The sequence below is a fragment of the Strix aluco genome, chromosome 9 (genome assembly GCF_031877795.1).
Source record: "Strix aluco isolate bStrAlu1 chromosome 9, bStrAlu1.hap1, whole genome shotgun sequence".
Lineage (NCBI taxonomy): Eukaryota > Metazoa > Chordata > Aves > Strigiformes > Strigidae > Strix > Strix aluco.
In genome coordinates this window covers 20,517,966-20,542,510 of record NC_133939.1, presented here as the reverse complement: position 1 = coordinate 20,542,510, position 24,545 = coordinate 20,517,966, and the positions used below count along the sequence as shown (strand labels likewise).

At 48.6% G+C, this 24,545-nt stretch overlaps 1 protein-coding gene across 3 annotated transcripts in view; it reads right to left on the bottom strand.

The window, feature by feature from the left end:
- The window catches only part of DIS3L2 (DIS3 like 3'-5' exoribonuclease 2), a 193,088-nt gene that overhangs the window by 24,899 nt on the left and 143,644 nt on the right, over positions 1 to 24,545 (bottom strand). For all 3 annotated transcript variants that reach the window (XM_074834087.1, XM_074834088.1, XM_074834089.1), the window contains one exon: positions 14,135 to 14,214. In XM_074834087.1, coding sequence (XP_074690188.1) covers positions 14,135 to 14,214 — 80 coding nt within the window. The remainder of the gene's footprint in view (positions 1 to 14,134; positions 14,215 to 24,545) is intronic.

Here is a 24,545-nt window from a genome sequence, read left to right as displayed (position 1 = left end):
GTCTCCCATCCGCGCCCCAAACTGGCCTGGGAATGGCTGGGAAGAAGAAAGGGAGCTTGAAATGAACTGTGGAAAGATTTAAGTGCTCTAACTGCTGCTTTCCAATACAATTTTCCACTTGGGGCAGGGGAAGGGAAGGAGGAGAGCCTGACAGCAGTTTAGAGCCAGTCACAACTGTGACAGGTTCCTCTTTTCCATTTCCAACCAGCTCACAGGCAGAAGGAGCACTTTAACCTCCATTAATTATCACAGCCTTATTCCAGTCCAGGGTTTCAGAGCAGTGGTGGCAAAATTTTAGGACCAGCTAGGAGCAGGTCCTGCCTCAAATTGTGCTGTTCAGCTCAATGCAGTAAAACTCTGACATTCATGGGAGCAAGAGCTACTGCAACTCCTCCTATAGCATCTCCCATAGGCAGCACCACTACTGCCACAGAAGAGGATCACACAAACGACTTCTTGCACTCCAGACTTTGAGAACAGGTTAACAGCCATTTAACAGACAGATCCAAGCCATACACACACAAAAAAAGGAGCTTAACAGAGCAATAGATCACTTCTGCCTCCTCTCTAGCTATCAGAGACTCCTGCTGTAACTCTACTACCATGTGAAGTTTATTGCCTCTATCAGTACTGATCATTGGATATGCAGCTTGAAAGTGTGCATGTGGTGTTTAGGGAGACACGGACAGCTTGAATACACACAGCCCTCATATAATCGGGGCAAAATTATTATGAAATATTGTTATGTGGTTTCTCCCACTGCTTGGCTTCATTACAAACTAGCAAAGATCATTATAAAAAAATAGCTGTAACTGAGATGTGCCTGTGCAGGGACTAAGCATGCCCTAGCTCAACATTCCAGCCCACGCTGCCCTGTGTCCCTTCCTACTCCTCTGCCAACAGGGTTGATCCACCCTCAGCTAGTCTCCACTGCCAAGACCAGGCCCCTGCTCCCACCTACTCCCAGTGCCCGGCTGCAGGTACCATCCCTTCAAGCTCAGTGACAACAAAATGTGTCATTCTCCCTTCCTGGTGACACAAGACCTTTGCAGAGCTGCTCCCTCTGACACTGGTGGCTTGCAAACTGCTCACAGGTATTTTTAGGATTACCCTTTGGCACTGAATAACAAAAGGAGGGAGATGCTGCTGCTGGACACAGCCAGAGCTCTTCCCAGCTGCCCTACAGTCACACCAGGAGATGCTGGTGAGCAGCTGTCTTGGGGTTCAGGTGCTTTGTGGCTCTGAGCTGAAAACAAGTCCAGCCACAAGACAGTCGTTTCCTCGCCGTCACTGCCTGGAATAGCTGATGGCTCCGATTGTGGCAAATTTACCAGTATACAGCAGGTAAGGAGTGAGGCGGTGTGCCTGCATGTGCACAGACACGTAAAGGAGGAAGGAGGACTGGCTGCGAATTCAAATTTAGAGTGATTGGGACGTATTGTGCCAGGATGTTGAGGTTCACTCAGCAGCATCCGCCGTCGGCAGCTTCACATTCAGCTCTGACTCACACAGGAACCAGCCTGGGGAGCAATTACTGGTGTACAAATGCTCTTGAGCTGCAAGAAAAGGATGGCAAGGAGTGTCCCATCAAAAACCCTTGAAATCTTTATCTCCCCCACTTAGGCTTGGGAGGATACTTCCTCCTGCTTAGACAAGTGAAGCCTCAGCAGAGCATCTGCTGGGGGGCCTGAGATGCTAGAGGGGAAGCATCCAGTGACACGAATCAGGGGTGAGCAGCAGCCACCATTTTGCCCAGCCAGCATCACCCTGCTCCCCTGCCAGCACTTGTGACTGCAGAACTACACTCCGTTACGAACAAGCTGTTCCTCTAATTCAGCCCTCCTGACTCCTCTGTTAAAGATTTTCCTGAAATTGTCTGGAGCTTTGACTAGCCAAATGCACTTTTACATCTGACTACAGTCCTCTAGCTGCTACTGCACCACTCTCTGCAAGCCCAGTCTGTGCTACTGAGAGCCATGGGGCAGGAGGAAATCCCTGAACCACAGCCTGTTCCAAAAAACAGGTCTGCAGCACTAACAAGCTCCCCACACCTCGATCCTTCCCCCCACATCCTTGCACACACACGAGCTTTATATTCGAGCAACCCCACAGACTACGCTAGGACTGAAAGAGAAAAACATAACAGCAAGTGCACACCTAGATGTTCATTTTGTATGTGCTGACAGTCTCACTTTAATCCTACTTTCCATGTTTAAGGTGTTAATGGGAACCTTGATGCATTTCAGAAGGAACGTGCACGGATAGAAGATAGATGTGTGAGTCTAAAACCCTGTTCCCAGATTTCATATCAAGTGCTGGATTTGTTTATATCCATATGATACAATCTCCATAAAAGTAATCAACCACCACCGAAAGGAGATGTTTCAATATCTGCACAGCCTTCACACAGACTAGGCATTAGGTTTGCTTTTATGATGCAGAATAATATAATGGATTCCTTCCACAAGTTCCCAAATGTTGTTATTAAGTATTGCTTCTCTAATAAAATATGCTGCAATGTACAGTAGTACATGATGTGGCATTTACACAAGTCTTTTCTCTATATAGGACTTGCTGGCTTTTAAACGAATCTGTCTCTTCTATACACTACAGAAGCACAAGATGAGTAATTATGTTCTCTGCTTAATAATGTTTTTGCACTGGCCAATTTAACAGCTAATCTCCACAAACCTCTGAGATAGTCCCCCAGCAGCTACATTTGCATGTTGTAATCAAGTCTTGCTATTAAATCATACTTTGCAACAATAGCTGAGCTGTCAACTACGAGCAGCAGCTCTCGCGCTGGCACCATGCAGGCGAAAGCCCTGGATAAGCATGCACAAATCCACACTGCCAGCTGAGAGAGCATCCCTTTGCACTTTTGGGAGCTCGGGAATGGCTACACCCACCACGGATCTCAGGACAAGCATCCTTTGTCTCTCTGTGCTCTCTGGAGAGCCCAGTCCACTTGCAGGTTTTCTCCAGGCCTGCACGCTGCTCTCTGCAGTGGTGCAAAGGCAGACTGGTTTGACTGTTGTGCTCTGTCTTACTCCTCAGGCTGCTTTCTGTGGTGTCCTTGAGAAACTGAGGACCCCAGGTGCAACAGAGAGATCCCTTTGTTGCAAGGTCCCCCCTTGGCTGCGTGGGCAGAACAGCCTGTGGAGCTGTGCTGTGAGTCAGAGCACTGCACCCTTCGGGGTTAAGTACCCTCCTCGAAAATACCCTGCCCCATTTTCTGGTTTCTTTGCTGTCCTTGTTGATCACAATACAGCATGAAGTTGTGGCTGTGAGAGAGGACAGGCCAGCACTCGTTCAGTTAAGTGTCCCTGTTAGTGTATCATATTTTGGCTGTGGAGCCTGGGAATGGCTGGTGTGACACACAGCATGAATCAGATGTTTGATCTTCCTCTACTGGCTTCTACCAGGGACTGATCCCCTGATCCTCACTGTCCCATTCACTCTCCCAAAAACTCATCCCCAGAGACCCATAAAGCCCAGCTTAGCTCAGCACCATAATCCTGCTCCTGTACATTCACTGAAGCAACATGTCCCCTCTCTGCTCTCCCATGACCGCAGTTTTCTCTCAATGAGTGACCTGAGTGCATCTGTCAAATAACTGCACCAGGAGGAAATTCCTATGAATTCCCTGCAGCAAACATCACTGCACTTGTCCAGGCTGTTACCGGTGCTGAAAACTCTTGCTCTGAACCAGATTCTGCCTCTCTGCACTCCCCTGCAACATGCTGCAAATGTGCAATAAATAGCAGAGCCCTTGTTGAATTCTGCCTTTTGCAGTAGCCGTACCACAAGGCACAGTTTCAACACAGCGATGCAGATCAGCTGCAGCCCGGCCGCATCGATGATGTCGTTCTGTCCTAATGATTCTTCCTACGCATTAGCACAACATTTATTTCTACCTTGCCCTCTACTTCCCATTTATCCAGAAATCTGACAAGGTCTTCTTCCTTTTAACATGGAGACAGATGTAAAGGAGAATTTCTTGCTGGAATCGGCTCACTCTGCGAAAGTAGACAGATCAATCTAGATTCAATCTGTCCTGCTAATTGTTGGGGGCTGGAACTGACCCCAGGCTGGCCCAGTTGGGACCGAGCGTGCGAGCACAGGCAGCCTGCTCCCAGCCTCTCCTGCTTTACAGTGCACGCAAGTCACAGCAGATCTCTTTGAGCATGGTGGACCCTGCCTGCTCCCCTGTAACCTGGGCACTTGTGCCCAGTCCCACGTCACCAGGCAAACAGCACCGCACCAGACGGTGCCTGTCTGGCAGCAAGACTGCAAATGAGCACTGAGCTTAAATAAAGCATGAAAACCTCTTTAATAAGATGACTTCTCCAACAGGTGCCCTGTTTTACTGCAACAGAGCTGCCTCCCCACCTCTCTAGGTCCTATTTGACCACAAAGTCCTTCCCAGGGGTACTTCCAGTGGGGCCAAGCCAGTGTGGCCTTTCTTGTCTGCCAGGACAACTGCACGTGTAGCTGCTCCCTAACCTGATTATGTAGAGATGAGTAGGGTTTGCATCTCTTTTACTACATCAGTCTGTTTAACATGGACTGTCTGAGCAAAATGAGATTATGCCAGAGTTGCAACATGTACAAGAGCTCTGCCAGGACTGCCTTTCACCAGGGGTATGGGGGATGCAATGAGCAGTCGGGATGTTGGTCTTCGCTCAGCTCAGCTGGAGATGGAAAGAAATAGCTACCAGTAGCCCTGAAGGAGGCAAGAGCTCTGCTGAATGAGGCAGGAACAAGCAGTGATCCAATCAGTGAGAGATGCTCAGAAACAGTTAATCACTGCTGTGTTCAAGTGTCAAAGTTAACAGAGGAGCAGTAGGACAGAGAGCAAGGAGAGAGGGAGGGGAAGCGGGGGATACCGAGTTACTCAGCTCACGAGGCCAGTGTCATGAGTAGCATGGCCCCACAGAAGCAGTAAAGTCAGACAAGTCCTCACCCAAACTAAAACCCAGGCTGGGCTGTGCATGCATGCGGGCAGGCCGGCCTGTCAGTACCAGCCAAACGAAGTGTGCCAGGTAATCATGCCCAAGGCAGCAGAGCTTTGCAGTAACTGAGACTTGAGTGGCAACGATAAAAGTTCACTTTCCTCTATTCCCTCCTGTTTGATGATTGCAAAGTGCTTTATAAATGCTAATAAAAAAGTCCCAGAGGACTCTTGCTCTTTTCTGCTTTACAGACAGCGGTGGTGCAGAAACAATGTGACTTGTCAGAGACCATGCAACAACCTCTGAGTTGGGAGCTGACCCTGGACCTCCTGCCCTGAATGTGGTGAGCTGGTTAGGGGTCCAGTAGGGTCACCAGAGAACAGGACATTTCTAGACAGATCAACAGAGGCAAAAAAACTTGCAGGACATCTTGGCCAATAATGTTGCTACTCATTTAAAGGTGCTTCTGCTCATCAGCCCCATTTTAGATGACACAGGTGAAGGACATAAAATTTAAGATGTTCAAAGCTGATCTGAGGAATTTAGAACCACCTCCCATTAAAATTAATGGAAACATTAATGCAAAGTACACTCAGATCCTCAAGCAGGTTCTTTCCAAGCAAGATCTTTCCATTAACTTGAAAGAAGTTGTGCCCAAATCCTCTTACATTGCTGGGAATGTCTCAGATGATACAGGCAAAGTCAGGTTACAAATCCATTAGGCTCCAGATTGACTAATGCATGGCAAATTGGAAGAGGTGAAAGTGCTAAGCTGTAACAGGAACCCCACTCAGGGTGACCTTGACATGGCAAGGAGCTGAGCACACAAAACATGCTTGTGATTTGGAGCTCCTTTTTTTGATGGAGAAGAAGCAGGGAGGTGTGGAGGGAACAGAGTCCACTGTCAGACTGATTAACTGCTCTGAACTGTGGAAAAAACATTGAAAAAGCAGCAGGACCCAGAGCAAAGCACGGCAGTAGCTGGAAAAGTAGAACCACTCACCCTTGCTGCTTGGGAGGGGTAAGGAAAGGTGCTTCCAGTCTCACCCTCTGATTTGTGAGGACATAATTTCAAACAATAAGTTCAGCAGAGTACATGAAGAGAGGGCAGAACTCAAAGCAAATGCCCTTTTCTTCCAGGCCCAGTACTGGCAAAACCCAGTTTTGCAAAGAAGCGAGTGCAAAGCTGATCCTTTACGTGAAGAGAGAGCAGTGTGCCAGGAATTTAAGACTGGCAGAATTACTCCAGCAGCTGATCTCTTGTGCCTGCAGGGCTTCAGGTAGCTACTGCTCTGTTAAATCCACTGACTTGTAGGGTCTATAACACCTTCCAGAAGTGCACTTGTCCTTGAGAGATGGAGAATTCCCTGGTCTTTTCTTGGGACATTTTGCCAGTGGTTAATCTCCTTTGCCTTTCAAAAGCATGCTTTATTTCTAGTCTGAATGCTTCAGCTTTCAGCCAGTAGCTCTTTACGAGAGAGCAATCCCAGCTGGCTGACAATCCACCCAGTTACTCCAGCTTACACTGCCGATCCCCTGGGGAATGAAGGTACTTAGTGCTGAACAGACCAAAGAGGTCCTGCCCACGGCAAACTGAAAGCCCTCGCTCTCTCCAGGCAGACAGCACAGATCAAACAGCAGGTTGGTGAGCGGGACTGGAAGGTCTATCTCTAAGCAGAGCATCCTTCATCCCTGCCAGCACAACACATGCTCCAAGCACTCAGCACCCCCTTCATCATCTTTGGTCTTACTCCACTGTCTGCCCCTGCGTGCAACTTTCCACCATTAGTTTGGACATAAAGCACTTCCTAACAAAGCAAGAGAAGGTGGCACATGCACTTGCCCTCTGGTCCCAGTGCTCCCAGCCTGTAACATCAGGTGGACAGCAAAACCTATACCTGGCAGAGAAATCATTCTGCAGTATGACTATACATTCAAGGACACAGAGACTAAGCCAAAAGAAGAACTCCATTTCCATATTTGTTACAAAAAAGTATGCCTAGAAACGCCACTCAGAGAGGGCCAATCCCGCAACTTAGGCTCAAGATGAAATTGAGAGGTGCTTCTTGTGGGAGGACGATTATTCACTCTTTCCCACATCAGATTTGTCCTCTCCCATGTACCTAAGGGCTAATCAGAGACTCATCTGATTCAGGGCTACTAAGAAAACCCAGATCCATAGGTTAGCAATTCTACTCCAGATATAGCTCACTGCCTTGGGCATTAGTCAGACATATATAGGCCAGAGAAATGGTGCTGAAATGCAGCTGAGGGCTTCCAAACATATTGTTAAGCAAATGGATATGTAAACAGATCTCCAGGGATGACACATGGAGACAGCATCTCTGACTCAATTACAATTGCAGCTGATTTTCTCACCTACTTGACTGCCACTGAATACCCCGACTTCTAATACTGACATAAGGAGGTCTTACAGCTCCTCTCCAAGCAAACACTTTGAAACAGATAAGACGACAAATCCCCCCTGATTCAACCCAGGGAGAACAGGGAGGTCCACCACTTGCCTGGGTTTAAGAGCCCAGTCCTTCTTCCCCTTGAGGGTGGGAGCACAGGCTGATTGCTCTGACACCCCTTGAGGATTTAGAGAGAGAGTTACTGGTCGATGTGGGATATTGTGTAGGGCACCAAAGAAAGCTTCAAACATACATTTGGAAGGGATCAGGTTACCTTCAAATCCCATCTGCTTGCTCAGGGAAAAGGAGGGTTTCCTTGATCACCTTTTCCATTTGCAGCCCCCACATTGCACTGACACTCCAAGGAGTTGGTAGTTACTATTTCTATAGCACTGGGAGATTGGAAACCTGTTATTAAGTAGGAAAGTGGCAGGAGGAGACAGGTCTGTGTCAAGAAAAGCAGCTAAGTCGTACCTGGGCAGAGCCTTTTGTAAGAGCCCTTCTTCCTCACCTAGAAATGGCCATTCCCTTCTGCAAGGAAAGAACAACTCTCTGCTCCTCAAAGTCTCAAGTGACAAAGGCTATTTTGCAGCATATGGCCCAGAAGCCTGGGCTGTGGCATACAGAAAACCAAGCTTACCTTAGGCAGGAAAGATTATGTATCTTTTGAAGTTTTAAAGGTCAACTTCCAGACTTATTCACCTGGACAATTTACCCTACACTGAACCAATGCCAAAACCAGAATGGGTTTATCTCCACACACAGTGACAGAATAATTCACCAGCCTTACCTGGACAACTCCAATGCTTACCCTTTGGCACATGAAGGATATACATCACTTCCTGAGTTGGGTGAAGTTTAGTGCCAGTCAGTCAAACAAAAAACAAGACACAGTATCAAAAGAAAAACTCCAACCTTAGACTTCTCTTTTGTAGAGTGTATCTTCTGGGTAGTGCTAACTCACGCCCTGGCTTTCATTTTGCTTCCAATCCTATTCTCATCCACATAGACTCCACTTTCACCAGAGCTCAGTAGTGTTTTAAGCCTGGGTGGGGCTGGCTTAGTCTTAAACCCAAAGGTGGGTACAATCAAAACGGTGGTATTCCTTCTCAGCAATAAAAATGCAGGCTTACTTACCCCAACCATCCCTGATGCTTTTCTGTGGCCTCCAAAGACAGCTAAACCTTCCCACAGCTCACCAGGAAAGAGTCACAGGGCAGCTCAGCTACCTACAGTCCAACAAGACTTGGGCAATGCTTGCAGAAAGCTAGCAATGCGCAGAGGTGCACCCACAGAACTGCGGTGCAGCGGGACGTGCCTCGTCCCAGCAAAGCCGCCTTGTCCAACGGGGCACCCTAAAGTGAGGATCCCACCCTGGACAATTTGACATTGGCTGGCCATTTCCTTTACACCAACGCAAGCAGTGCTACTTTGTGGGGATGTGTGCCATGAAATAACCATGTAATAAGGCAGGGCAGGCACCCAGCGACTGTGTGAGCTGTGCAGCAGCTCCTTGTACAAACAAACCACTCTGCAAGCCTCAATTTCTCGTAAGGAACAAAACATACTATGGTAAACCTGCCAGCTCACTGCAAAGCAACCAGGTCCGTGCTAAAGTCCAGCACATGAGCTGTACACCTGGGAAGTACATCTGAAAACAAATCAGTTATGCTGTGTCAGCTGCTTTAGGTATTTTGTTCCTAGCACTCCTGGTCAACAGCTCTCCTAGCAAAAAAGAATAAACTCCAAACAATTCTGCTTTGCTCGATTCAGAAAAATAACCCCCCTGAAACCTCCACCCAAGCTCTGTTTACACCAAACCTGCTGCAGCCCTGAATGGTAGCAATAAATGGAGTGAGCTAATGTGTTAGTGACAAATAACCCGTTCAAACAATTCAAGCATAATTATAGGCTGGCTCTCCTGATGTAACGTTGGGTACATCACTGCAGACATTACATTCACCTTATGAAAAGATTGCACAGAGGAGCTCAGTTGGTAACCCAAACAGCATTATATATCACGAGCCTGTCAGCATTCGGAGTGCATGCACCCTGGCATTTGAAGTCCTGGTGTTTTAAGTGATAATCCAATGTACCAGGCATCATTGATCTCTATATAAAAGGGGGCACCACTTTTCCTTTCAACTGAAGCTATTTTTCACTTTTCATCCTGAAGAGTTGTGTGGTGCTGCCCGCAAGTGGCTACACTGCACAGCAGCTCTATCTGTAGCACTCCGGGTCCCCAGAGAGAAAAAATGATCAATACTCCAACGCTGCTTTTGTAAGAGGTCTCTAAGTGCTTCCATGCGAGATGCTGTTCCTCTGGGTTTAGAAATTACTCTGAAGAGAACATGAAAGCCCCCACTACAAATTCATAATCCTGACACAAACCCCAGCTGCAGCAAGGAATTAAAAGGAAATTCATCGGCAAGCTGCAAGCTGGTCTATAGGTAAAGGCGGTGTCTGTGATGTGAGGAAGGGACCTCAAAAGGCGACCAATACCTGGAGGCTAAGGGAGCAGGAAAACCATGTTAGAGGAGAACCTTGGGGACAAGGAAGCATCACAACGCCACGCAAATATGGCCCACATACCAGGATGGATCTTGACAGGGATTTATAGCTCCTCCTTGGGTCTGGGATGGCAGGAACCCTGAGCACTGCATCATCTGAGAAAGGTGACAGTAACCAGAAACTCTTGGAATGGAAGACAAAGGCATTTGAAGGGCCAGACTTGCTGTGGGTAGGTGAGCAGAATCTAGGAGGTCTCCAGAGAACTATCTGGATAGTGATAGTGAATGCAGAAAACAGATTGAATCTTCCATTTCTTAGTTACAGCCAAAAGATACTAAACTTCTTGCAATTACTTTCTTCCAGGGGGATCTCAAGTTGGCTTTGGCTCTTCCTGCACACAGGCTGCAATAAGTTTTTCACGATCATCTGTAACCTTTACTGATCTCATCCTTCCCGCTGCCTGGCAGCCCACTAGAGTAGGACCAGCCGTCAGAGCAGGCAGCCGGCGCTTCCCCAGCACAGCCGATATCATATTCCTAGACCGGGCACCAGTGAGTGCGTGTTGTAACATGGGATTCATGAGCCATGGTGGATGTGAATGGCCTCGATGGTCTTTTACTGCCTGGCTGGGTTTTGCAATTGGACCCTGTGCAGGACCAGAGAAACCCAGCTTGCGCAGAGGCAGCGGCAGAAAGCCAGTCCCATCCTCAACACCCAACTTGTGCTGCAGTGACACCGCGGGACGGCTGGCAGAGCTGTCCTCTCCTGGATGGGACTGCTCTGTGGCCACATGAAGGCTGACAATATGCTCCTGTTCTGAATGTCACCCAGCACACATCACCGCAGTCCCCGTGTCACAGCACAGCGCTCCCGTCACAGGACAGCCGTCCTGCAGCAGCCCCATGCTGCTGCCTGGTGTTCTGTCGATTATACTGACTGATCCCCATTAGGGAGAATTTAAGTAACATGGGTTAAAAATGAGAAAGCAGACTGCTTGCTTTCAAGTCATGTCCTCTGGGGCTAGGAAGTCAATGAAGGGCTGGGAAGGACTGGCAGCCAAGTGGAGGAAAGTGTCTAGGTCTGAGCAGGGAAAAAGGAAAGAAGTGATGTCCACTGGTCTCACCCCTGTGACCACAGGGGCAGTGACAGCCTCTCTCCTCCATATGGCTCCAAGTACAGCACTTGGATCACTACTGGGACTGTCAAGTGCCATCAGGTACCAATATATTATAGCAGGGGGTGGAGGGACAAGCAGCTGGCTGCTCAGCTCCTCTCCTCCTCTCAATCCAAGGCTCCCAAGACTGAGGCTGGTCTCCCCAAAGTGTTTGGCACTCAGGGTGTGATAGTGGAGTGGGCATCTGGCGAGTGTTGTGCCTGTGAATGCTGCTGCAGGCAGGCAGGCAGGCAGGCAAGGGGAAGCTGCCAGGAGCGGGCAAAAATTCCTTGGCAGGGTTTTATCATTTTAGAAGGAACAAATTCCAATTGATCGCCCTTGTAAGAGCCTGAATGGTACTTGCACTTCTAGCCTAAGCAATAGAAATTTTAATTGCTCTGGTAATTACACTTTCAGCAATGCTGCAGTCCTTTGTTCTGCAAGTGGGAGGCCAGTATCCGCTGTTCTCCGGTGGCCCCGTCTGGCTGCAGCTTGGAACAGCATTTGCCACTTGGAGGGGAAGGGACACTCCTCCAGTGACCAGGGTGATACTCAGCCTTTCCATGCACAGCCCTGCTCACACAGATCTCTGGGGCACTGGGCGCACTTCCCAGGCCAGAATGGGTTCCCATCGTCCAGGATCACCTCAGCTTCCTCCTGTTAAAGCTGCTGCTCGAGAGCTCCAGACGCTTCTGCTCCTGCCATGAGTCTGTTGCCAGCACGGGTCCCAGCCCCAACGCTCTGTCCAGGCTGCTGGGCTCTGGGGTGCACATTTCTAGTCTTTCCCATGCATGAGCTTGCAGCATGTCACCAGCATTTCTTCTCTGGGCTGTAAACAGTTCCAAAACATGGTGCAGACAGAAACGTTGTGTTGCTTTGACTTCTAGATACATCTTTAGAAAGATGCAGAAGAGCTGTTACCCCCTTGGGTCCTGATGAGTACCGTCAAAGCCTGACTAGGCTTCGGAGAACACAAGGCCTACAATTTACCCGGGAAATTGCTAAGAAGAAATTATCACGACAACTGCCATGATATTGTATAGATAACAAATTAACCCCATGAAAGGCCCAGTGCTTGAGAAGTACGGTCTCTGCTTGCCTGAGCGGGAGCCACGTCCGGTGCTTCACTACACTATTCAAATACAACATTCTGTTGCCAATAAAGCTGCAGCACATGTGAGCTCCTCCAAAATCACCCAGGGTACAACCAGAACTGAGCACACATTTGGCTCAAGGGCACTTTACCTGCAAGAATACATCAGCCATAGCACAGACCTTCACGCTTCAGTTCACTGGCCAAGGATTGTCGGAGGCGCTGGGCTGCATACACAGGGTTTAGGGGGATGAGTGTGTGCGCAACTTAGCGAGGCTCTCCCTGGGAAATGGGATGCTTCTCCCCCCCAGGTTGATCAAGCAAGCTATAAAATACAAAGCATGGGGTCCTGCATGGAGGTATAATTGCAGTTTGGATCTGTCAGACATGCATAAAGTCTGGGTTTACTTGCAGTCGCACTCATCCTGCCCGTACCGTATTTTTCCAATCCATGATCCCGGCTGGCATGGCTTGGGGTGGCTCGGCTCCCACGCTTGCCAGAAACACAGGTCACAGCCATACATCTCTAAAGCAACAGCTGCCAACATGCCGCAGCTACTTTGTCACATGCTGGACCACTCACAGCTAAAAGTGAGGTTTCCAAGCGGAACTGCTATTGGCCTTAGCGCTTAAACAAAATAGCTCCACTCCCGTCCCTGGAGTTTCCTCAAACAATAGCACAAAACACCCATTGGAGCCCAGGAGAGGAGGGTCTGTGGCAGAAAAAACCACGGCTGCTGATTCTTGAGATATACGCCACACAATCAGAAACACTGGATCTATAAACATCCTTAACAAACCCCAATAGGTCCGGGGGTTTTCTTTTCCTCGCTGTCCATTGTGTGCCACCGCCTTTAAAAACCTCAAAAACAAACACTCTTCCCTTGTTGCTCTTACGCTTTGGCGCTGAACTGCACGTTTCCCTGTTAGCTTGGTGGTGCTGGAGGTACCACCTCTGCTCATCCATGCTTCTGGGGCTGGGATAACTGGGGTGGGACTGTGTACCACATGCTAATCGCCCATCCACAGGTGGGAAGGATTCTCCCAGAAATTATCTCCCTTCTTGTTTAAACATTGAGATTTCTCAGCTTAGAAAGACATAGGTGCTGTTTGTGGAGGTCTCTCTCCTTGTCAGGACTGTTCTCATCAGCATTTCAGAGCAGATCTAATACAGGCTGTTCCATTCATTGACTGTTTCGTATACCCTCCTTTTTTAGGTTAACCTTCAATAACTGGCAAGAAGCAGAAGTATATGGGTGGAGGTAACAGGCTATGGATTTATGACTAAGTAACCCAACGCGAACACAGAAATATCCTGAACTCTGCTGCTGCTGTCAATTTGATAATGAGAATGTGATTTGAAATAAAAACATCTTGGGTGCCAATTCACTACAGCAGCTAGTAAAAATAGGCAGAATACCTAGAAATTGAGGACTCTGTGCTCTAAACACATCCAAAGCTTGAATATCATATGGTACCTTATAAAAACAGAGCGCGTGGCTGCACTGAGGCTACAGTACCACAAATGAAAGGCCACTCAGTGAACCCACGCATGAGCTTTAGCAAAGAGAATGGAGTGCTGTGTGTCTCTAGCTGAGCAGAGGTGAGGACTGCCCTCTTTGGTGCTCTGCAGCCTTTGGATGCTTATCCCCAGCCCACACTCTCAGAGTCACCCCAGCACAAAGCAGTGCAGGGTCTGAGTTGCAAACACCCCTGGGCAAAGCCTGGGTGAGTTCTGCCAGAGCCTGTGATACCCAAGACCTGGCCTTTTTAGTCAAATAAAAGCAGCTTTTAAATGCTGTAGAAAAAAAGGGGCTGCAGGGCATTGTGTATTTTAAAGGATACGGCCTTTACAGGAACTCTTCCCAGTTCAGGTCAAGCCTGAAGCCTGCTTTAATCTATTTTTTAAGTGGTACAAGCAGTTGTGATCCCTCTGCCAGAGGGCAGGGCAGTCTCCTTTCAATGCACCTTCTCCTATCTGTTGCATGCAATCTTCCACAGGACTTACTTGTTGCTGTCCCGGTATTGATAGATATAACAGCCTTGAGGCATCCCACTCTCCTGGTCCAAGGTAAACGAGAGCTTCAGCTGCAGAGAGGAGAGGAGGTGGGGGAGAATGAAAACAGAGAGAGAAAAAAAAGAAAAACAAAACAACATTTTAGGCTCTCAGTCATCACAGCAACTTCAAGTGAGGCTTGTGGGAGAAAGCTTAACTCACCAAGACTGACACGCAAACACCGTGGCCTGGAACATACCGCAGGGTTCCAAACCTCAGGGAAAAGTCACATGCATTGCAGAAACCTCTCTCTTTTTCCACCCTTTGTTAACTATAAAGTGTTTGTGGTTCTTCTGAAATGCATGGGTCATAACGGTTCACCCCTCCAAACCCACCCACACACACCACCCTTCACCAAAGCGATTGCGGTTCCCCTCAGACACTAAAGAAATGAGTCTTCTCCATCAGCAGCTGTAGTTCCCACGAGTCTTTCTCTGAAAACTTTCCCGGCTCCATCTCGTTTCTCCTGTGCATTAGAACAGAGGAGAAACCACAGAGGGAAAGGTGACAGATTTTTCCTTCTGTGCAGAGTTATTAAAGAGCTGTTAGAAGGGTTTGCAGTTTGGATCTGTGTCCGGCAGGAGGCTATGATGTGACCTGGAAGATGCTTTCTTTGCAGCTCCAAGAAGGCGTTCAGCAAGGGCTTTCAGATTTCAAACACGGCTCATTTTATTTAAGGGGGAAAAATTAATCCTCTTTCAACAAGCAACAGAACAGTTCTGCAGGGAGACTTTTTTGCTGAAAATGTCTCCAGTGATTTTATACACTGAACTGCCTAGAAAAAAGCATGGGGCTGAGCCCTGCAACAGCCCTGCACATCCGAGCAGCCCCTTATTCCCCATGAAGAGGCTGCTGTCCCCGAGACCAGCGTCCTACCAGCTCCCACAGCCATGAGGTGCAGGCCCTCTGCTCTGCAAAAGGGCTGCAGACCCTGACCAGGAGTCAGCAAGGTGGGTAAGAGGGGCAGCATCCTTCAGAGGAGGTAGCTGCCGTCTTTATGCACTGAGAACTTTGGCTTTTTTGGGGTCACAGAGATTACTAACAGCAGGGCTGTTACCACCGCTGGATCATGCAGAACTCTTGAAACGGTCTGGGAAGACCATCGCAAGGGCTAAAAGTCAAAGGAGGTTTGTTATGATGAGCTCAACCTTTTTAAACAGGGAAAGGAGGAGAGAGCAGTGTTGAGCCACTTCATTTGATCACAGACTCCTCTCCTCTGGGCTCCAAGGAAATTGCTAACTCAAATTAATGGCTTATTCAGGAATGAAAACAGAATTAAAACATCTTTCTCCTGTAGGCTGTTAAGAAACCCCGTGTGCTGAATCTTTAGATGGTGCACTGATTTTCCCATCCCTAAAGGGTAGCAAAGTCATATGCTGTGCTCTCACTGACCCAAATAAAACTGCATACCATGAAATCATCAAAAATTCCCATCTTGGATACCAAGTTAAGAACTGAGTACCAGGCTGAGGCCAAATCCAGCTGATCTCCCTTGACTTCTATGCCCCTAACTCTGTAAGCCATTCTGAAACACACGCTCCTGAAACAGCATGTAACACGTGTCTGTGCTTTGCATGTGTCCGTGGTACATGTATCACAATTCACACTGCTGTCCAGACGGCAACCACTTATGTTCTCCACAACTCCCCCTTCCTGCAAGCTCTGATCTTACTCCAGCTCTGCAGGCTACTCATGTCCATTTTGGAGACCAGTGCCTAAGGCAGGACAAGCACGGCTGGCTGGGGATGCTTCTTCTGGCTGAGATCCATGAAGCCAGGCTGTGGCTCCAGCCGCTCCAGATGCTACGATGGCACAGGGCAGCTACCCCACGGGAGCAGGAGGTCAGCAAGAAACAAGCAACCTCCTCAAGGGAGACAAGCAATCTCCTTGCTGGTCCATAACCAGGATCCTCCCAAGTGAGCTGCCCTGGTTTGGGGAACTGAAGGATGAACTGGGAACTGCCCAAAGCCATTTTTCTGGGCCAGGTTTTGCAAAGCTTTCCTGCTAGAATATCAGGAAGCACCTCTGAGGCAAAAGGGACAGCAGTTATCTTAGGCACAGCTCCACCTGGTCCTATGCTTTGAGGAACAGGCACCGCACTGTGGAATTGATAAAGAAACACAAAAGAAAGTGCAAAATTTGGCAAAAGTGTGGCTTTGGTCACTTTCAACAGTAATTCTGATCAGGACAAACTCAGGAGTGCCTGAGACTCTTGTTTGCAGCTCTCAGCTAAGTGGGTTTAGGACTTGCAGTAACTGAGCATCTCTGGTTACAGCTCACCTGGGCTCTGGGCCCCCAGCACCGCTCAGGGCTGGAGCCAGCGCTGTGCAAGGAGACAAGACCAGGGGAAGGGAAGGAAGGAAAAGGGCTGGGAAGGAAAACAGCCTTGTTTGGACAGGCTGCTGGGGAAAGCTGTGGGGCAATCAGGTATGGGAGGGTGACCTTTCCACTATCTGGGGGGACAGGGTCCCATGGAACCCGCCTACCCAAAAAGGAAAGATCACAGTTCCCGAAGATAACATGCTTTCAACTTTCTGTTATTTTAACCCTTCTTTGGCTTCTCATGGTATTCCAGACAAATAAAACACACCCTGCTTGGCAGGCTCAGCCATCTCTGCTACCCACCAGTGCCAGCAAGGCCTGTGTAACAAGGGCTATACACAGCTTGACCATCTGGGGCAATACTGTCAGGCAAAAGGATGCTGCTGTCATCCACAGTGACAAAAGGACCCCACTCAGAGAAATGTCAGGGTCAGGCTGTCACACGGAGAGATGTGTAACTAAAGGTCTGTCCCAGAGACCATAGCTCAAGGCAGCCCTGCTGTCACTGATGCACAAGCCCCTGCTCTTCTGCAGAGCTGCCCTGCTGATGCACTGTCATGGCCAGTCAGGAGGGGGAAGAGGGGACCTGTGGTTGTCACCCAGGCCAGGAGTCCTTACAGACCCCGAATGAACAGCCAAGCTTTGGGTGTGCAGCCACCAGCAATGCTCTGGCTGTTTTTGCTCATTTGGTCTCTGCAGGGAGCATGGAGGCCCCAGGCAAAACTGGTAAGGCAGGTAGAGAAGGACTAGCTGAACGCTGCCAGGAGGCACACTGGGATGCAGAGACTGTAAGCTTCATACTAAGCTTAAAAGGTTGGCCACATCTACTCTATATCATGTAGTTGGGTCCTCTCTGCCGTTGGAGCCACAGGGTGCTCCACTGACCACCCGTGGACACGTGCCCACTTCTGCATGGCTGTGCTCAGCTGCGAAGGCATTTAGGCTCTCCGGCATCTCAGTGCTTTGGAAGGCCTGCTTCACAGATTTTTCCCCTTATGCTAAAGCTAATCTATGAGGCACCTGCTGCCACGGATCTCCAAGAACAAAACTGAAGTGTTGTTTCCCAGCCCTCTGCACACCCTGCACTGCTCCTTTTCTCTGGTCCCATCTTCTCCAGCAGCTGCCCTTTCCTGCTGCCTTCATTCACTAAGCACAAAACCTCTGGTTACTTCTGAATTCAAGAAGGTTGCAGGGCAAGGCTGGGGGCAGGAAAGATGTCAGGAGCTGATCGACCACTTTATCATTCCTCCTATTTGACTTCTGCTACAGCAATGTCACGAGACATCCAGAGCCTCCCAGACACATGAAGTCCTACACAACAAACAGGCTTTTGCAATCGTCCCTCTGGCACAGCTTTAACTCTTAACCAATTTGACAACATTGCTCCAACACCACATGCTGCTTTGAAGCTCCTTTTTTCGCGTGTCAGTGTTCCTTGTCAGAATGCAAAGGCTTACTGTAAAGCCAGCAAACAAACTAATACCAAGACAAAGGAAAGGGCACTGCTCTTCAAAATACCAGATTTTATGCCTGCAGGGGCAATGAAGGACTGAGGTTTCTTACAGAAATGCAAGTGCAGGGTGACCCCATCACAAGGAAGGCTCATCAGATCAAGGGATCTTCACCATTAAGCATATGAGATAATTTAATTTTACAAGACACTGCTGGGCTTCACTGGGAGAGGAGGGGGAGAGGAAATTTCCCAGCACCGTACTGTGGTGCGATTTGGCTTGCACTGCCCCCTTTAGTTGCGTAGCCCTGGAGCTCACATGCTAATAAAGATCCCTTTCCACTTCAATAGCTTTGCACATAAAGAAACGCTCGGCATGGTGTGTGCGTGAACTCAATGGGAAAGGGACCTGGAACGTAGCCATGCTGAGAACAGAGTGCTGCCTACCAGGCGAGCCCCATCAATAATTGAGACGTCAGAGGCACAGGGAGGTGTGTGAATAAAAGCTGTCAAAAGGAGTAATTGGGATCTGTGTGGATACAGTGATGGATAGGCTCACTCGCCACCAGACACAAATGCAATACACCCAAACAGAAGAGGAGCAGGGCACTGAAATTCAAAGGGGCTGGGGCAGGCTGTTTGATGGGCAGGACATTGTTGCCTCCATGGAGGGGCGCATCGCACCTAAGGTACCAAGCAGGTGTGGGCACGCTATCCCGTGAGTGGTCAATGGAGCAAGAGAATGTACTCAGAGCACGTGGCTGATCCTTGGTAATGTTTGGTGGCACATACTGCAGGCTCGAGGTGAAGGTAATGCCACTTCCTTGAGGAAAGTCATCTTGAGGAAAGTCATCTCCTGCCCATGGCAGTCACTGAGGGCTGTGTGCACATAACACTTGTTTGTGCAATGGCTCCACTCTTTGGATTAGTAACATCCTCCTCCCGCTCTTTACTCCTACATACTTAAACCCAGCAGAGGATGCAGTTGGCTGACAGGGGGATGGTCCTTGCTCCTCCTTGTTCCTCCATCCATCAGACACCAACATGCTTCATCTGCACCCAAGGGTTCCCACACCCCCCCTGACAGTGGTGAGCAGACACAAACCAGCGCACAGACATGGACAGACATGAGACACCAGCAAAGGCAGGAGGGTTCAGGGCAGCTGCCCTTCAGTGCACCGACAGCTCTGTGCTGCCTGATCCCTGTGGGGACCCAATTCCCTGCTCAGGCAGACAGGCCTTGGTGGGGGGTATTGTGGAAGCTGCCTACATCTTGGGGCTTCCTCCATCATGGCCAGAAAGGGGCTTTTCAGAAAGGGGGAGCAGTGCTTAACACTGTCATGGACCTCCAGGCTTGCCTGGGCTTCAGTGCAGCCAGCAGCCATCCTCATTTTAAAGAAAGTTTTAGACCTGCAGCAATTAGGGGCCCAGTCATGCGATAAAGCCTGGTAGCTCCAACAAGGAGAGAGCATGAGGAGCAGCCTTCTGGCTGCTGAAATGCTGCCAGTACCTATATTGACTTGACTGGGCAAATTCTGCATGCCCCTTGAGTAAATGGTTTGGCTTAGATCCCCCCGTTCTCAGCCTTGGCTCTGAGCAGCAAACCTCCGTCATTAGACAAAGTTTTCTCTAAACATGCACTGTATCAGAGAGGTATTATCGATTCAACTGAGTAACCTGGTCAAAGATTTCAGATGTCCCAATTCTGGGGCATTGTAAGGGCATGCTTTGGCCAGCCTTAGCTATAACTGTTCAAGGTAATTCCACCAACGTAGTGGGGTGTTCAAGCAGAAAGAGTTCACCCAGGGCAAGAAGAAGAGGCAAAACATGAGCCTCCAAGACAAAAACCATGGGACTGGATCTAAAGATTACACTGAGAACAGTCTCCTGAAAGGCAGGGGTTCTTTTCTACCCTTGACACTCATTAAATTTTAACCCCATTCGCATGGAAGTCTAAAAAGACTGGTATCAGCTCCCTCTCAGAATAAAGGCTCCCCTCTCCAGCAAGCTCTAGAAAGCTTTTTAAGAATAAACTTAGTCATCAAGCAGGTTTTTATGCCCTGCCCAAACTTCGGTTTTGACCCGAAAAAAAATAGCCCTGAAGTCCTGACACTCACTTTTAAAACCACAAAAAACGAGCCATGCTCCAGGAACGTAATCACAGAGTTTTCTGGCACCTTGTCCCTTAAAAATACATCCATCTGCCTCCACGCAGGCCATCAAACTCAATCTTGTTCACAATGGATTTCCCAATTCCTGCGTGCTGGAAGGACTGCAGCGGTGCTGGCTGTGCCGGCTGGACAAGCCCTTACAGAAGCGCAGGCTGCAAACCTCACAGCTGTGTTTTCACTTAAAGAAGCTGTTCTTGAGACCGAAGCACTTCTCCTTCCACGAGCTTTTCTATTTGTGCTGCAGTTCAAAATTGCTGGAGAAAGACCCTGGGTAGAGGCTGAAGAACATGTGGTAAGGACAAGGATGGGGGTAATAAAGGAGAGATCAAAAGTCCTACAGTGGAAAAAGAGGAAAGGGAAGGAAACTTGCTACCAGCTCAACTAGTTACCTCTCACATTGAGTTGGGGTGGTCCTTCCTTTTTGGGTTTGCAAATGTTTGGCCAATCTCAGCATCTGGTTATGGGACTGCTGTTGCTACTGGTTCAAAGTCCTGAACTGGTCCTAAACTGGTCCAATGTCACCCATTGCCTCCTCAGTGAGACCCCTTCTCCCCATCCCTAAACACCCATTTTCCAGGTGAAGGTTTAAATTCTTTAAGAGGCTCCTGAAGCTGTCCCTGCTGCCCTGTGTCCTCAGCATGGCTGATCTCCAGGAGACAGAAAAAAGCAGAGAGATAAAATCAGCTGTCCCATAAGCCTGCTCCTCAGGAAAAGGGTGCTCAGAAGGGGATGTCACTGGCAGCTGCTCTTCTCCTCTCTTCCTGCCCCACTGTCATCATTCCTGAGACATCGTGATCTCCCCATCTGAAATGCAGAGCAGGCACAGGAAGGAATCGGCAAGGAACATGCCTGGCGCCCACCATGCTCCACAGCCAGCCAACACACATGTCCTGGAGCTCCTGGGTGTGAGATGATGGTGCTGTGTTTGACAGAAACTCCTCGCCAGCCTTGCCCCCTTTCACAGGACAGAGGAACAACTGGGTGTAAATGGGCAGCAGAGCAAAGGCTGACTTATCTCTGGGGGTGAGACCTCCTCTCCATTCCCGCTTTACTTTCCAGTTTTGGGGTCTCCTGTGCTGAAGGATTCTCTCTTACTTGCAACAATAAAACCCATCACCTTGAGTTTTACTCATTCTGCACCACCCAAGCTGCACATCTCTCCAATGTCTCTTCCCTCTCAGGACATTAGCCAGCAAACTACCTCTGTTAACAGGCTACAAGATCCATGCCTGTGGCTAAAGGACAATGTCAACCTAAAACCCAGTCCAGCCTAGGAAAAGGAGCTGAAACTCATTTGGGGTACTACTCTGACCTGAATCCCTCTGCTCATTTCTATTTCATAATCCCATAGTTTACTCAAATGTTATCCTTCTACTGCTGCCTGCATTATACAGCTGCATAAAATACATGCAAAGCCAGTGAATCCCTGATGGGATTAGCTTACACAATAAGCTATTACTAAATTATCCCACAGGCTGCAGCAGGCCTTGCTCTTCAAACACCTCCTCTGGGATGCAGCGAGGACCCTGGGGTCTTCCCATCATGGGAGCGAAGTCACTAATACATGTTCCCTAGCACATATGAGGGCTGCTCTGTTGTTGTCTAGTGGCCGCCAAAACCTCTGCTACAGGTGGTCAGGCAGTACAGCAAAACCAGAAAGAAGCATGGCTGGATCCTTTGCAAAGACACGCAGATGCTGTCATCAAAATGGCAAGCTGACATCATACCCTTGGCTTTTATTTCACAGATGCAAGTCAAACCTGAAGAGCCTTTCTGGAAAGACAGGGCAGAAGACAACTTTCACTACTTGGCAAAAATAAAAACTGCAAATGAATTTATTTTTAAGCATTCACACTTGCTGGCATTGGAGGTTTCGAAAGCAATCCATGAAGAAATGGATCCAGATTTATTTAGAAAGAAGAGCTGAATACTTCCATTCATTTTATAATTTATAAACTGGATGAGTTCATTTATCTAGATGCATGATAGGAAACCACATGACTAAAATACAGGTTATACAATTGTAAAGGGTTTACATTGGTGGATTAAAGATACCTTCTTCAGAAGCTAACAAATTGTGACACTGCACTGCATGCTCTAGACCACTAGAGAACTGTCAATGAAGTTAGAAGTATTTTCTACACATACACCAATTTTAAAATGAAACCAAAACATCCCTAAAATTGTGACACTAACAAGATACATGCCAAATTTCACTGCTTGGCCATTTTCTATTACTCGGAGTCTGTCTCCCAGCCCCTCTTTAAAGCACTCATGGCTCCTGTGCTTCTCCCAGCCCCGCTGGTGCTCTGACAAAAGACATTTTCACTGATTTCATCTTGTGCAATAACACAGCCTTCATAAGCTGGGCTTTACCAGCCTCAATAGAGACAAGAGGTTTGGGGCTGCGGAAAATTCTTGCATTTTGAAGACTGATGATGACTACGGGCCTTACGGGACACGGGGGAACAGTTAGGTCCTGCCCAGTCCCAATGACCTCTTCTTCACCTGGGAGATATGGAAATTCACTTGGGAAAGCAGGAATTTGGGAGAGACGGATGGTCAAGAAAGACTGTAGTAAGAGGCTAGATTGCAATCAGGAATTTGAAACAACTCCAGAGACTCCTGGGGAGGCAGGACTGACCTTTCTCAAAGCAATTAGAGTTGCCAGCAAGTGAAGTTTCCCTGTCCATGCAGAAGTTGATGGCTGGAGGGCAGCACTCAGATGTTGCGTACCTTATCAGAGTATTAAAATTCCCCAGGAGAGACCAGAGGTCAACAGCCAGAGGCCAGGGGAGCAGCACAGGGACTTCTAACTGGTGTGAACAGAAACAGGCAAGACCAGGGTCTGCTGCATGACAGGAGAGATGGGAAGTGCAGCCGCTGACATCACACTGCCAAAGCCCGCAGGCACCAGCAGCTGGTGCAGAGCCTGGAGAAGGGGAGTATGACACCAGCAGCACCCACCACCCACACCCAGGACTGAGAGAGACCCTGGGCCTCATAATCCCCGGCTCGTCGAAAAGCTCACTGTACAACTGGGGCTGGCAGAGCAGCAAATACACCCACCGCTCTGAAAATCCTGGAGCAAACAGACCAACCAAGTAAGTTAAAGTAACCATGAAAAAAAGGAAATATTTCTCACTATTAACAAGGAGAGAAACTTTAGGCATACAGCTGATGTACAATTTCCCCTAAGCTGACAAGTGTCAGCAGCCAAACAGACAGGCATTTCTGCGCAGCCACGGTGCCTGCAGCCTGCTGGTCGGTCATACCCGGGACCTGAGCGGGTCTGTGGGACCGACACCAGCTTTTTCACAGGTTGGGTGGTATGGAAGTCCATGTATATGCCATCTTGATCTGATGAAGAAAAGCAAAGCCTGATCAGAAGGGGATCCCTAAGGCATTTCTGCCCCAAACCAGCGAGAGCCTGAAAGACTTAAGAAAAGTAATTGGTGTGTTCCATGTTTGCTTTAGATGAAAAGTGACACAACCAAGTGGAAACATTCTGTAAACTCACTGCTTGGTATGCCATTATTAGAGGGTATTACAGGTAACAGGTCATTATCCCCAGCTCTTGTTATTTCAGACACCTGACAGTCATGTCTGAAAACAGGTCTCAACTTACTGACCCTAGGTTTAAGCAGCCTGAAGTTTAGCTTCACGCTTGGCCCTGCTATTTTGTGAGAGCCTGCAGTGAGTAGAGAACAGTGTTGCAGAAGTCAGTGACTCCCAGAGAGAGGGCAGATCCAGCCACTGATGGATGCACAGCTCTGCTAAAGAACACAGCACTGCAAGGGAAACACGACATGCACCTCACAGGCAGTTTTTTTAATGGAAAACAGAATTAACACCAGAAATGGTATATGTTCCTTTGATGAAAAGCAGGGGGACAAACAGCCCTTTGCAAAGCACCGGATGGTTTCTGAGAGCTGCCCCAGCCTCACGTCAGCGACAGAGCACAAGGCAGTGGCCACCTGAACGGGGATGGGACACCACACTGTCTTCACATGGCTCAAGTCACAGGGAAAGGCAAGGTAAGAGCTGTGGGTGCAGATGTGTCTGTGGATGTAGCAGGAGGAAAAATGGTTCAGTGTCTTTTATTGCACCTGACTACAGCACAACTTTCACCTCACCCCCAAGAGCCTTGGAGAATGCTGATACACATTTTACAAATCAGCCTATTTTGTATCTTCCCTATGACTATTTTCTGTCTTCCCGTAATGTGCCCAGTCTTTGTCATTGCTGTTGGGCAGATCCGAGGAGCCAAGGGCAGATCAAACATAGCAAATCCTATTTTCTTAAGTTTGTTAATGCTAACTGCTTCCCCTGCTAAGCCACTAATGGAGCTGTGAGAACCCAGGAGCACAGATTAATTCAGTGCCCAGGTACTGCCTCATGCCTGGAGGGATTTCCGTAG